The sequence below is a fragment of the Buteo buteo genome, chromosome 19 (assembly GCF_964188355.1).
Source record: "Buteo buteo chromosome 19, bButBut1.hap1.1, whole genome shotgun sequence".
NCBI lineage: Eukaryota > Metazoa > Chordata > Aves > Accipitriformes > Accipitridae > Buteo > Buteo buteo.
The window spans coordinates 24,704,420-24,717,365 of record NC_134189.1 but is presented as its reverse complement, the minus strand read 5'-3'; the positions used below and the strand labels follow the sequence as shown (position 1 = coordinate 24,717,365).

The 12,946-nt window shown below is 38.1% G+C and overlaps 1 protein-coding gene across 18 annotated transcripts in view; it reads right to left on the bottom strand.

The window, feature by feature from the left end:
* Positions 1-12,946, bottom strand: part of LOC142042141 (potassium voltage-gated channel subfamily KQT member 1-like) — a 515,171-nt gene that overhangs the window by 357,228 nt on the left and 144,997 nt on the right. The window contains exon 15 of one of the 18 annotated variants that reach the window (XM_075051716.1): positions 4,290-4,338. The exons of the other annotated variants lie outside the window; for them this stretch is intronic. Coding sequence (XP_074907817.1) covers positions 4,305-4,338 — 34 coding nt within the window. The 3' untranslated portion in view covers positions 4,290-4,304. Of the gene's footprint in view, positions 1-4,289; positions 4,339-12,946 lie in introns of those variants that run through there. 18 annotated transcript variants of the gene reach the window in all.

Genomic DNA, 12,946 nt, shown 5'->3' with positions numbered 1-12,946 from the left:
TACAGCAACTCTGTTCACACTGAACAATGAAATCATGAGTTCAAATATATTATACATATTAATTCCAATATTTATAGACTCTTCCAGTGTGTTTAAAGATAGGAAAGCAATAATCAACCCAGCATGCTATCCAGACTCAAAAGCATTTACACAGCTGATGAAAAGGAGTGGTCTAAGGCCTTGATTACTTCTCTTGATTGACCATATAAAAGATTCAAGCCTACAGCAGCTGTGGGCCATGGTCCTGAAGTAAGATAGAACTGTGCTGAGACTGCAGGGTAAGTGACTTGATATTAGGAAGCGTGTAGCAGAGCTGAGAAACGCAGCCACAGCTCCAATCACAACTCCATCCTTTTCTCTAATACACAAGTTGTAGTCATCTATAGAGCTTATGCAAAAATAGACCACTGCTGCTTCTCTGTTCTTGCAATGTATAAGTTACTTTTGCACCTTCAGAAGGCAAATTGTGCAGTGATTTGTCCAATTCTTGAGACATCATTTCTCTTTCACAACTAGTAATGCTTTTCCTGTTATAAACACAATGAACAGTGTATCCTAGTGGGCACTGATCTGTAGGGAACAGCAAATGCCCAGTATGAATACTGTTCTGGGACTTAATTTTGTAGAAGGCATGTTATTGTAATTTTAAAGGCCTACTAAATGAAAACTCTGTTTCTAACGGTATATACATTTACAAAATCAGTGCAAGACAATCTTACTTTTCTAGAGTGTCCTCTGGACATTTTGTGAACCATCTGCACATGGCTGAAAATCTTCAAATGGAAACTTTTAAGATCTAAACAACCAACACTGACAAGGTTTTCTGAGTTTGGATAAGAGTTTGGGTTTGAGTCATTTGCAAAAAATAGGTTGGGGGGGTGGGCAAAGACTATATGAGAGCTTGGGGGAGAGTCTGGAGGGAGCACTCAAGAGAGAAATCTACAAAAAAGATCGAAAACCCAACATTTTACATCATGGTTTTAATTACTTAAACTTCTAGACTATAGAATTATTTAATAATGTCCAAGCATTCTATTCAGTTAAGACTTTTTTGTTTCTTCTTTTTGTTCAATGAAGCCAAACACAACCAACTGATATGCACCTCCCAGTAATAAGAGTAAAATGCTCTGTGTGCCTCAAAAAAGTCAGTGTGTTCAGACAAGTTTTGATTAACTGCTCAATACAGAGAAGCACTTCTGTACTCACAAAAAAATTACATGTTTCTCATCTACTTCCTGTTGAATAAAAACAAAACTTGAAAGAAGCCAAGGGACAGCTGAATGGAAAATTTTATTTTCCTTACTGCTCATATATTAAGCATTGCAAGTTGTTCGATGAAAATAGTACGCGCAATTTGCTTCCCTATAAACAAGAAAAGGATTTACAGAGATTTCACCTTTTGATTTGACCAACAGAAATACTGGAAACAGATGCTGCTGCTGCTGTACTGGAAAGTTTTGGGGACTTTTTGCCCTATGTTTTAATTGTATGAGTTAGCCTAAGCAAAGAAACTACCCTTCCCTTACAAAGCTCGCCTTGGGTAGTCCCTTAGTCACAACAACAATAGTGTGTGTACTCCACATAAATGAACTCTTTTGCTGCCCTCAATTGAGGCTATAGAAAAAAGTATGCTGCATTAGAGAAGGATTTCAGAAACATTGCCTGAATATACATAGATGGAAGCAGAGTAAGGCCAATCCTAAACTCGCATGTCTGAATCCAAGTTTTGCTAACAGCTGATGTCAAATATTAGGACAAGATATTGCTTTCTGGAGGAAAGCAAATATGTCAATCTATGGTCACTGGTCACTTGAACTACCAACTTTCTAAATAACTATAAACACTGTGAGCAGAGTCTACTTGGCTTATCAACCTTTGTATAGCTCAGCTGCTCTGACTTTATCTGTTTGGTGGGGGTTTTGTTGCTGTTGCTTTTTGAGGTTGTCCTTTCAGATGCAGGAATTCTGCAAGGATGCAGAGGGATTTATAAAACAAAAGCAGTACAGAAAACAAGATACCCACAAAGCAGTGGATAGCTTGGGTAGCCACTGGAAAACGGCTCTTACGTATTCCTGCTGCACTCTCCAAAGTCTTCCGTTTGTAGAACACACTGTAGTCATCTAGCCAGGAGATTACAGACACACAGCTTACAAGCTCTGGTTGTGACAAAACATTTTAACTTTTAGCTAGTCATTAAGATCCGTTGTTTAACTAAATGAAGACTGGAAGTCAGTAATGAAGATATGGGGAGTCCCAGAAGTAGCACGGACCCAGGAACATCTAAAAACCAAACACTTCCTTAACAAAGCAGACACAAACCTCAACTTTCCTAATGTCTTCTACTTCCACCCCTATCATTCCTGCACAGAACAACCACCTCTGCTGAATAGCACAGAAGCAAAAGCTGAATCATCTAGCCACAACCCTGAATTTATTCAAACTTCCATAATTACACAATCTGTAATTTAAAACAGCTTCGAAGAATCCTGCTTCTCAACAACATGGAATGAGGAGAAAGGAAAGGAGAGGAAAGGGCAAGAGGAAGAGCCATCTCTACAGTTGCCTGCTTGGCTTTCCTTGCAGGGAAGCTACACATTCATGCCTGTGGACAACAACTGATGTTAGTTAAAATATTTTCCTACTAAATGTTTAGATCTTAACCAACTGCTTTCAATTAAAATTGTGTTTAAATTATTTAAATATTTTATTTTGAAATCATCTAAACATGGATAACAATCTGTATAAAAATCTATTGGGTCAGAATTCCATGAATTCCAAAAAAGAAGAATTATTAATGACTATTTGATCATTAAATACTGTGGCATGCTCAGGCAAACTCTTCCTAAAATTTAATGGGAAAAGATACACATTGACCTTTTGCCAATAATTTTTTAACAGGGAAATCTAAACTAACCAAATAAATTGTATGTCGTCTTGGCAACAAACCATAAAAGGAGCACTCTTTTTCTTGTATACTTGCCTCCCCAAACCTTTCCTCTTCTCAGTTATCTGCATATCTATGCTTTCTGTTGCCTTTCACCCACGCCGAGGATAGGTCTGAGAGTTAGAAATCCTTTGAGATGAACACTAGTATTTAAAATAATAGAATACTGTGTAACAGGAAAATGTATGCCAGTCATCTGAGAAGAATGCAGAAAGCCTCTACTTTATCAAAGACTTTATATTTTATTGCAAGAATTAAGGAAAACATTGGAACTTAATTTAGTTGATGGCACATGTCAACGTAAATCCTGAACACAGAAGCAAATACTGATATGCTGGATTAGAAAAGAGCAAAGTTTCAAAGCATCATATTTTTTATTCTGCCATTTAATGCACACAATATCTTATTTCAGAAAGGAATGGAAAATATCAACAATTCAAAGCCACAATCTCTGAAGAAAAAAAAAAAAAAGACACAATAAAACCAAAACAACCCCTCCCCTCTGGAATCTGGTTTGGGGGGCAAAAAACCTACTACCCAACTACAAAAACATGGTATTTACATTAACATGTAGTTCATTCAGAATAAGTGGGAAAGAAGGTACAGTGTGCAATTGTACCTCTGCAGAGGCCTTTATTGCTCAGAATGTCAAGGGAGTGCAAAATAAGGCTAAAACTTCAGTACAAACTATAGTCCAAGAGTAATTTGTAACTCTGATAACGATAAGAGGTTACTCAAGAGATTACCAGAAAACCTCAGTATGTTTTGCTGTGTGAAATCGGGGGGTTAATCAAGTGCTAAAACAGAATTGCATTTGTTGATAGTTTATCTACTAGAAATGGTGAAGGCTACAGTAGTTCAAAATAGATGGAGAACTCCCCTACCCTTTTCCTTCTATTATGTCAACAAGGATGGGGAAAAAGAGACACATTAGGTGAAAGGTTTTAAAGTGAAAACATCTGAAGTAGGCAAAACTCGATCTGCTGAAAGGCAACATAACAACAGCAGCTGAATTACCAAGCACAACATCCCCATCCTACATACTTGCTTTTGTAGAAACTTGTACATGGTTCATGTTCCCTGGTTTTGCGTTGTTTTTTTCCCCCCTCTCTGGGTACATATAAAAACTCATTTAAGAACCTCATGGATTATCTACGTCCCTCTTTAGAAGCATTGACCTTTGCAAATGAATTTTTTCTCTCAGTAACCTGAGGCGGGCATGGTTGCAAAATAACAATTTTATTGAATAATAACATGATCTCATACATAACAAGAAGATGAACTCTCACCCCTCCTGTATATACTCTCTGCTCTTGAACCTATTTCAAGTATTGGTAACTAATTAGCTGAACTAACCGGTTTAGCAGCTCAGCTTCAGACCAGCACGCAGACATCTGTACCAGAAGGACAAAGAGATAAGGTCGTGTAACTAGCTAGCTCAGAGCAACTTGTCCCCGCAGGGAAGACAAAAGTCTGTAGCCAGTAATGAAGAGTTTTCCATGCCTTGACCTCAGTGCTGCATGCTAGTGCTGCTGCATTAATGACTTCAAAGAGGCCACGAGATTTGAAATCAAATCCAGCATAATGCTCATGAGCAAAGACCTCCCAAAGGCCTGTGGCCTGCTATACTTGTCTTCTACACTCTGCTGCTTAGTCAACTCCCAAAGCCCAGTGGTTTCAAAAATAAAAAGTTTAGAGATCAAAGAACAACAGACTTCACTGAAACCTTGCCCAGAAGGACGAAGGTGATGAACTGGTGTAAAACTCTCATCTCCCAAATACCAGATAAGCAAGTTAGAGATCCTATAACTCCTTGCCTTCAAATTAGAAGGGTAGTTCTGAGAAGAATACAAACATGCAAACTCAACTCATCCTTTATCCAACAGGTTAATGATTATGATTCACAGATTTCAAGAAAATCTGTGTTTGGATATCGCTCTGCAATAAATACATCTCATGTAGTAACACTTCAAGGAATGTATTTTGACATATCTAAGACCTAGAGATTTTGAGGTAGTATTTTATGCCATTGCTTGGGCATAAAATGGTGAACAGAGTCAACAAAAAAAAACAAAAAACAAAACAAAACAAACAAAAAAAACCAAACAAAAAGAGACTGAAAAGAAAGCTTTAAAATCTTTCCACAGATTTTTAAAGAGACTTCTCCTTTCACCAAAAAAAAGTATTGTTTGGTTTTTTTTTTAGTGTTGAAAGATTAGACTAGCTCCATGTCTGATGGTAAATCAAGAAATACTGTACCAAAATCTTTTGGGCAAATTATGAATTCTTTGTAGGTCCAAAACCAAAAGCTGAAACCAGAAATGTGAATAGTATTCCCTTATGGTCCTGAGAAGTTCATTAGTAAATCAGGGATGCCTATATATTTGATTGCAAAGTGGTCTTGGGTGACTACTGGTAAATGCAACAGTGACTTAAAAAGTGACTGCATGAATTCAAAGTAACTAGACATATTCCTGAAGGATTCAGAATCCTAGTGAGGGCTTTTAAGTACAAAGCACTGTCCACTTGTCCTGTTTTGATTATGATCTTCTCTAAGCATCTGCTGCTGACCATGGATAGAGACAGAAGCTGGATAGGCCTTTGGTTTATGTCAGTATGGCCACTGTTTTGTTCACAAGGATGTTGCCCTACATTATTTCACTATGTATGAGCCCACACACCTCCCTGGGAGCACAGAGTCCAGTTACATTTGTGTACTGTGTTTTCCTCTTCCTGTTGCATACGTCTTGTTCCATTTAACAAAATTTTGCAGTGCTAGACTGCTTAACGATGTTGACACCTGATATACAAGTGATCTGTTCTTATTTGGATTAACATTAATGTGAGAAAATCTGCATATTAGCGTTATTATACATACAGGTCCACTTTAAAAATATTTTCCACCTTGCAAAGTCAGTTAAGTGCAGTGTTAACTGTTTATGTGTAAGTACTAGTGCCATCTGAGACACTATAAGGCATCTGAAATGTTTGCAGAGGGCTTACGGACAGGAGAAAAGATCCATTAGGGACTTGCACCCTTCAGAAATAGCAGCCAGGAGCCAGGTGGGATACCTTAGTGTCTCAAATGACAACAAATACTTACATTTAGGTAACCAGATCCCACCCTGAATGAGAGAACTACAGAAGTTCAACATGCAAACAGCTTTCTTGTGCATCTACTCCATACACATTAATGAAACTGTAGCCAGACAATTAAAGAATGCATTCCTAATTGCTACCAATTTGAAATAAGCAGCTGACTGAAACAAATAGTGTTGCTGCAGTCTTGCCAAGGTATCACTTTGACAGGAAAACAGATGTCTTTTTATTTTTGCTAAGTTATTTTATATTTCATTAAATATGTCACTACAGAATTCTATAACAATTAATGCAGTCTGAAGCATAAACAAAACATCTGTTACTGAATTATCAATCAGCTCTGATCATTATGCTTATGTGTATAGTGACTGAATTAATATCACAAAGACAATTATAAATCTGGCATGCTCTGTTTCCAAACACTTGCCTCTTCAAGAACGTGACTTTAATGTGGTCTTTGTAATGAATATTACTTATCTTTATAGCATCAATAGTGTTCTATTTACTTCATGGACAAGTTAAGTCATGACCTCTGTCTGCTCCAGACTGTCAGTGGGAATGAGACCTGAAATATTAAATATCAAAAAGTACAGCTCTGTGCATAAAAATCCTCCTTTAACTCTGAGATAAAAAACAGACTGCATAGTTGCTGAGATCAGCTGCTAGTGAGTCATGACCACATAGCCAGGCCTCTTTATTACAGTTTGGTGATGTACAGACAATATGAGAAATGAGAAAACTTTAACACTGGACAGTGACAATTAGAATATTCTATGTAGCTTATTCATTAAAATAAAATAATATATATGTATGTATGTGTTTGTGTGTGTGTGTGTACATGCATACAGCTGTTGTTATTGTTTAATCCTACCTGGTAAGATAACCATAAATATGGGCCTTTGAAAAGCATGTAAATGTGTCCAATTTTTTCCTGTTCAAGCCTATCATTTCTCCTGCATTGCTTTACATACTATCACCATCCTTACTAGTTCTGGATGTCTAGCAGCCCATGTTGCAGGATATTCCAAAACTCTGGGCAACATTGGCAAGTGGGAAAACAGTTCACCCTCAGCCAAGGCTGGTGCTTGCCATCACAGAATCAATCACCTAGGGTATTATCAATGACTTATATCGGAGAAGAGGCAAGTTTTCCTCCCATCGGAGAGGAAAGAGGAAAAGGCAGCATACTGGTAACATATTATATCTGCAGAAGATGGGTTTGGATTGCAGGAGCATTCAGTACCATAGTTATATTCCAAGGAGTAAGAGGTATTCACAGTGAAACTGTTTCACCTTTTCAACACATCCTACTACACAGCTTTGTAAAAAGTATCTACTTTTCATGTTAATACACCTTAGTGTTTGTTTACAAGTAGAAACAGAAGGAAGCAAAGACAGCTGAGAGCTGCCCTCTCAAAGCTCAGCCTGAATGGCTGACGAAGAGCGCGTGTGTACGCAGCAACCAGTCGGCTGGGTGTCACATACACAGGAGGTGTGCAAATAAGTAAAGAAAATAAATTAATGTCTGAATGCAAAATGTTCCCATAAATGTCCCATAGAATAGCACTTCTGTGATTAATCCTGATGCTAATTACAATATTTAGTACTCTAAACCCAAACATATCTGCAAACAGCAGAACTCATTAAACAATGTCTTTGTTTAGAGCTGCCCCTGGGTGGATTATCTGCACTCTGACAAGGATTACATTCACACTGTAAGATTTTTCCTTCTTGGAGGGCAGCTCCTTTGAGTTTCTCTCCACTACCTGACTGCCAGTATTCACGGTACCTCTAGGAATTTAATATATTTCAGACTTCTCCTCTAGCAAATGTGACTGAACTTGGCCAGCAGGTTCAAAAGTTATTGGTGAGGATTGAGGGAGAGGGAGGAAAGAGGAGACTGACAAAAACAGACACAGAAAGGATGATCTCATAAACCTCATCTCCTTGGGAAAGCATGAAGGTATGATCGGTACAGTTCAACTGTGATACATAAGAGCTGGATTACAGTAATGCCTTTTACTCATTCTTTCACATGCCACAAATATGGAATATTCATTTAAACAAAATCCTTATTGTGGCTTCTGGAAAAACTATGAAATAAATGTTAGTAACTAGAACATATACATATGGGCTGCAGAGCACAAAAGGAGTCCACTCTCACCTTGCAGACCATATGTATCAGCTCAACAAACACAAATGAAAATCAACTCAGCTTACTTATACTTATATGCACAGGATCAATGGAATGGTGAGTGATCTTTGCAAAACAAAGATCAAAGAGGGGAGAAGTGTAAGAAAGGCCAGCGTGCATGCACAAACTGTTTTCATCAAACCCCTATAATGTAGTCATATCAAAACAGATTTTCTTAAGATGTATGACTTGAGATTATGACCCTTCCAAAGCACCAACATCCTGCGGGTGAAAGAGATTCAAAATAAATTATTAAAAAAAAAAAAAAAGGTAGCAACTTAAAATATAGTATGCACATGTATTTTTATGTATGCATAATATGGCAAAGTACTTTTCTCAGCCAGAAAAACAAATTTAAACAGGCTTAAGTTTGGGGAGAATGCTTCTTCCACATAGCAATAGAAGTAGACAGTTTCAGCCCAAATGAAAACATTTTGCAAAGCTATAAACATCTTAAAAAATGAAAATGAGAGTGAGAATTGAATCCCTCTTCACTCTAGGTTTTGCTCCATATACCACCTCTAATTTTGCAGGCATATTCAAAGAAAGATTTTCAAAAAAGCTGACAACAAGAAACTCAGCCCAGATAACTGGAGTTGGAAAAAGTAAAATCTTGCACTTCAATGTCTAGTGAACAGAAAACAACAGATTTCTTAGTGCTGGATGCTGATCACATCTGACAATCTGGCTTAAATAAATATATGAGAGAAAGAAGTAAGAAAGCCAAGCTACCTCTGTTTTGATCAAGCTAGGTTTTGAAGCCTAAATTTAAAAGAAGAAAGGAAAAAGACAGATTTGATTATTACATGGGGATGTTGAGGTACTGCAGGCAGTTGTCAGCAAATCTTAGGCCAAGTATTAATACTAGAGCTGAGTTTTGACTTTACGTATCCAAATGCACATAGTTAACTACTTGTAAATACTTCATCAAAGGAACAATTTAAATTTCCAAGCATAACACTGTCATAATTTTAGATATGGTATACCTAAGAAAGAATGGAATATTGTGTATACAAATGTGTGTTGGCTTTCAAACTTAAAATACCATTCAACTATTATTACCATTTCTAGAGTTCAAGAAAGCACATACCTTACATATGCCTTTGAGCAGCTTTCATTCTCATAAAACCAACAGAAAACACCCTCCCTTCTCCCCAAATGCAAACAAACCCTAGAAGCACGGTTTGCATCCTGTCTGGAGTTTATGCAACATAAGAAAAAAAGGATTTTCACTTGATGGATATACACCTTCACTTGAAGGCGTTAATCACTTGTTTAGTAATTTTAAATATAAAATACAAGATAGTTTACAGTATGCCATGAACACAAATTAAAAAAGAGAAGTTCAGTGCAGCACATTCTTTTGGTGTCTGAGCGCCCTCTGCATCTTTTGAGGTGCATATTGGTTTAAATTTCTGCTTTAAACATACTTCAAACTACTTTTTTTCTTTTTGCCAGCCACTCCCAGACACAATTTTTCTTTCCATCTTTTGAGGAGTAGTGGAAAGCAGGGAATGCATCTGCTTGCTTTACCTGGGAAGGAAAGGTCAGTCAGTGCACGGGGCAAGAGAATGGAATGGTGAGTTTTTCTTCTGTCCTTAGCCCTTCCATACAGAGCAAGGTCTGTAAAGTGACCTGCTGGGGGGTTGTGACACTGTTAGATGACAACAGCTGAACGTAACCCACAAACTCTCCCACTGAATGGCCAAGCCTAGAACTGGGCACGACAGAGGTACAGGCCAGCCAGAGCTTTCACCTCAACACACAAACAGAAGCTGTCCGTGCAGTCAAGCTGCTGGGTGCTTTTATCTCCTCGGTCCCGTTTCAAACCAAATTGTGCGAGAGAACAACTACTAGCTAGCATTAGCTGGAAGGTTTGGCTATTTTATTTTATTTTTTTGCAAGACAATTATCTACATTGAGTAATTCTCTACATTAGAAACAGAAGAGCAGAAAAGTACCTGCAATATACATTGCCTGCAATACATTTCAGCAGTCAGTGAACCGTTTACAAAAGAGGTTCTTTTTCTTTGTGCTATCTGAATAGCTCTGCTCCAGGCCTGCTTTTACTAAACAGTATTGCAGCAACTGCAGTTTCAGAAGCACTGACACACAGACAAGGATGAAAGATCATCTGCCAGTGAGGACACAGCAAATCCAATAGGAAGAGGCTCAGTTGTTCTTAAATGAGTTTTAGCTAGCCTTAAAGGGCCACTGATAGCGGGAGGCTTTGAGAGCATTCAGGGTTTCACCAAAGTTCAGGGAATAAGAAAAATGAGGGTGTTGGGATCATGAAGCAACAGGGCTGCCTGTTGTCAACAGCAGAACAAAACAGACAGCTGGGATGATTTTGATCTAGGTCTCAGCAAATTTTACTTTACACCAATTTCTAACTACATCGTTTATTCTAGGACATGCGGCCTCCAATTGTAGAGATTGAGGAAGAGAAATAGTTACTCTGAGCTGCTTTGGATGATGCACCAATTCTTTCTATTCTGAGATGCATCCATAGTATTTATACACTGACCTATCCTCCACCACCCTCACCTCTGGAACAGAGCTTCAATAAATATGTTTTGAGGTGGTTTTGTGAGAAGCCATCATGAGCTGAAACCAAAAATCTCTAAAGGATATGTTCACAGCAGTTGTGATATGGGAAGTTTCTCAGCCTCAGGAAGAAATCTCAGATAAAAATGAGAATATGTCCACTCTAATACCTCACCTGCTATGTCATTGACTGAGCATGTAACAGGAGACCCAGGTTCGGCTGCATGCCCTGCTGACTATGGTGGAGGAACTTGGAACTCAGTTTCCCACAGTCATATAGAATAATATTCCTTGTTCAGAAAAAAAAAAAAAAAAAAAACAAAAAAACCCAAAACCACACATAGACATTTTTCTAACCAACAGTCCTACTGCACCTTTTTCAGCCATCCGAAGTTCTCTTTCCTTTTGAGTCAATCTGCTTTCTGTATTTCTATCAATCTTAAAAGCCAATATACAGTAAAGATTCACTCTTTCCTGCAGCATATCCTGTCAATCATCTGGCCTACCTACTCTACGGATCATAGTCCATTTATTGCAAGGAGATCCTGGCACCATCATTAACTGAAGAACACAATGTTACATTTTGTTTCACTAACTACTTGGAAACTGAGAATCCTTTGGGTAGACCTTGCCATACTCCTCACAAGGTAACATTTATGTAAAGTTAAAGGTGACTAGAGAACTGTGTAAAAAAATGCACGCGGGGAGTTATTTATTATTATTGTTAACTTATTTGCTACTACAATATGAAATGTAATTGCAGCAGTAGGTCAGGTGCACAACAGAAATCTTATCCAGCTGCTTGCACTTCCAGATCGGTTGCTTTCGAGCCGTCCTTCACCGGCAGAGTCTGGTGCTCTGCAGCTGTTCAGCTGCTAATGTATCTGGGTCACGGTTCTGCTAAAAGAAAGCAGAGCAGGTTTTGGATTCCAACCAAGTTCTGTTGCGAACTGGGGCACACATGGAAAGGGGGACTGGCTGGAGCAACCACAATTAAAACTCTTAAACTGAGCTACTTAAACCAGTTAGGAACTAAAGGCATGATTCTGCTACGTCCCACTGGACAAAAGCACCTCCATTCCTTCTGTCTTCCTTCCCTCCTATACTATATCTCTCTTTTGATGTGGTGGGCGTCATTTTGAACCTCATTATAAGCTCTTTGAAGCAAGAACCATGTTTTCCTATAAGTTCATAAAGCGCATAGTACAGCTGAATTTGCAGGGATGTTTCCAATAACAGTTCAGTCATTTAGATAATATTCGTCCAAAATCACTGAGAGTGATGCCAGCCATGTGTTGAGCAATGCTCTCTCTACCAGTAAATAAGGAACCCAGAGGTTGCATGAAGTCAACTTCCCAGAAAGCCCACAACAATCAGATTTGGTTTGTTGGCTCCAAGGAGGCAAAGATCCGACATCTGCACTACTAATATTGAAAAAAGCCGCCTCCTGTTTTATCTTGGAGTGCCTGTGGTCCACTTATGTTGCCACATATCAAAAGGGCAATAAACAGCAAAGCTTAGTGATTTTACTACTGCAGTATGTTATGGTGGGAGTTAACAAATAGGTAATAAGATAGGTTTCCAGTTGTAGTTTTTAGGGTACTGTTACACACAACTCGGAGCAATGGTGACCCAAGAAACATTACTAAACACATTTGCACTTTTTATTGTTGTGCTTACATGGAGATTTATGTAGGGTTTTTACAAACCTAAAATGGTTGTGATAATTTATGACCACAAGATATTGCTTATAGAACAATTTTGAAACTTCTAGGTACAGACTGCCAAAAACTATAAAATCTGGTTCTGAAACCTTGAAGAAAAGAGCAAGAGGCTATTTAGTTTGTGCGTTAAACCACATCTGTGTGCAACATACAGTAGAGTACTTTAATGCTAAATGGTTCCAAGATGAACAACCTGTACAAAAAAAAAAAAAGAAAAAAAGAAAAGAAAATATCCCTTTCCAAACTTCTGCATCTCATGTTTTATACCACATTGCAAGGAGCCTGCTCCAGACCTATAAAGTTATTGTTTTAATAAATCCAAGAACATTTCTCTTTAGAAAACCTTCTTAATGGACAACCCACATCCAACCTCCAAAATCCCTTACTGTCAGTAAATATTATGGCAAGTCAGTAGCCTTTCCCAATTTTAAGGCAACA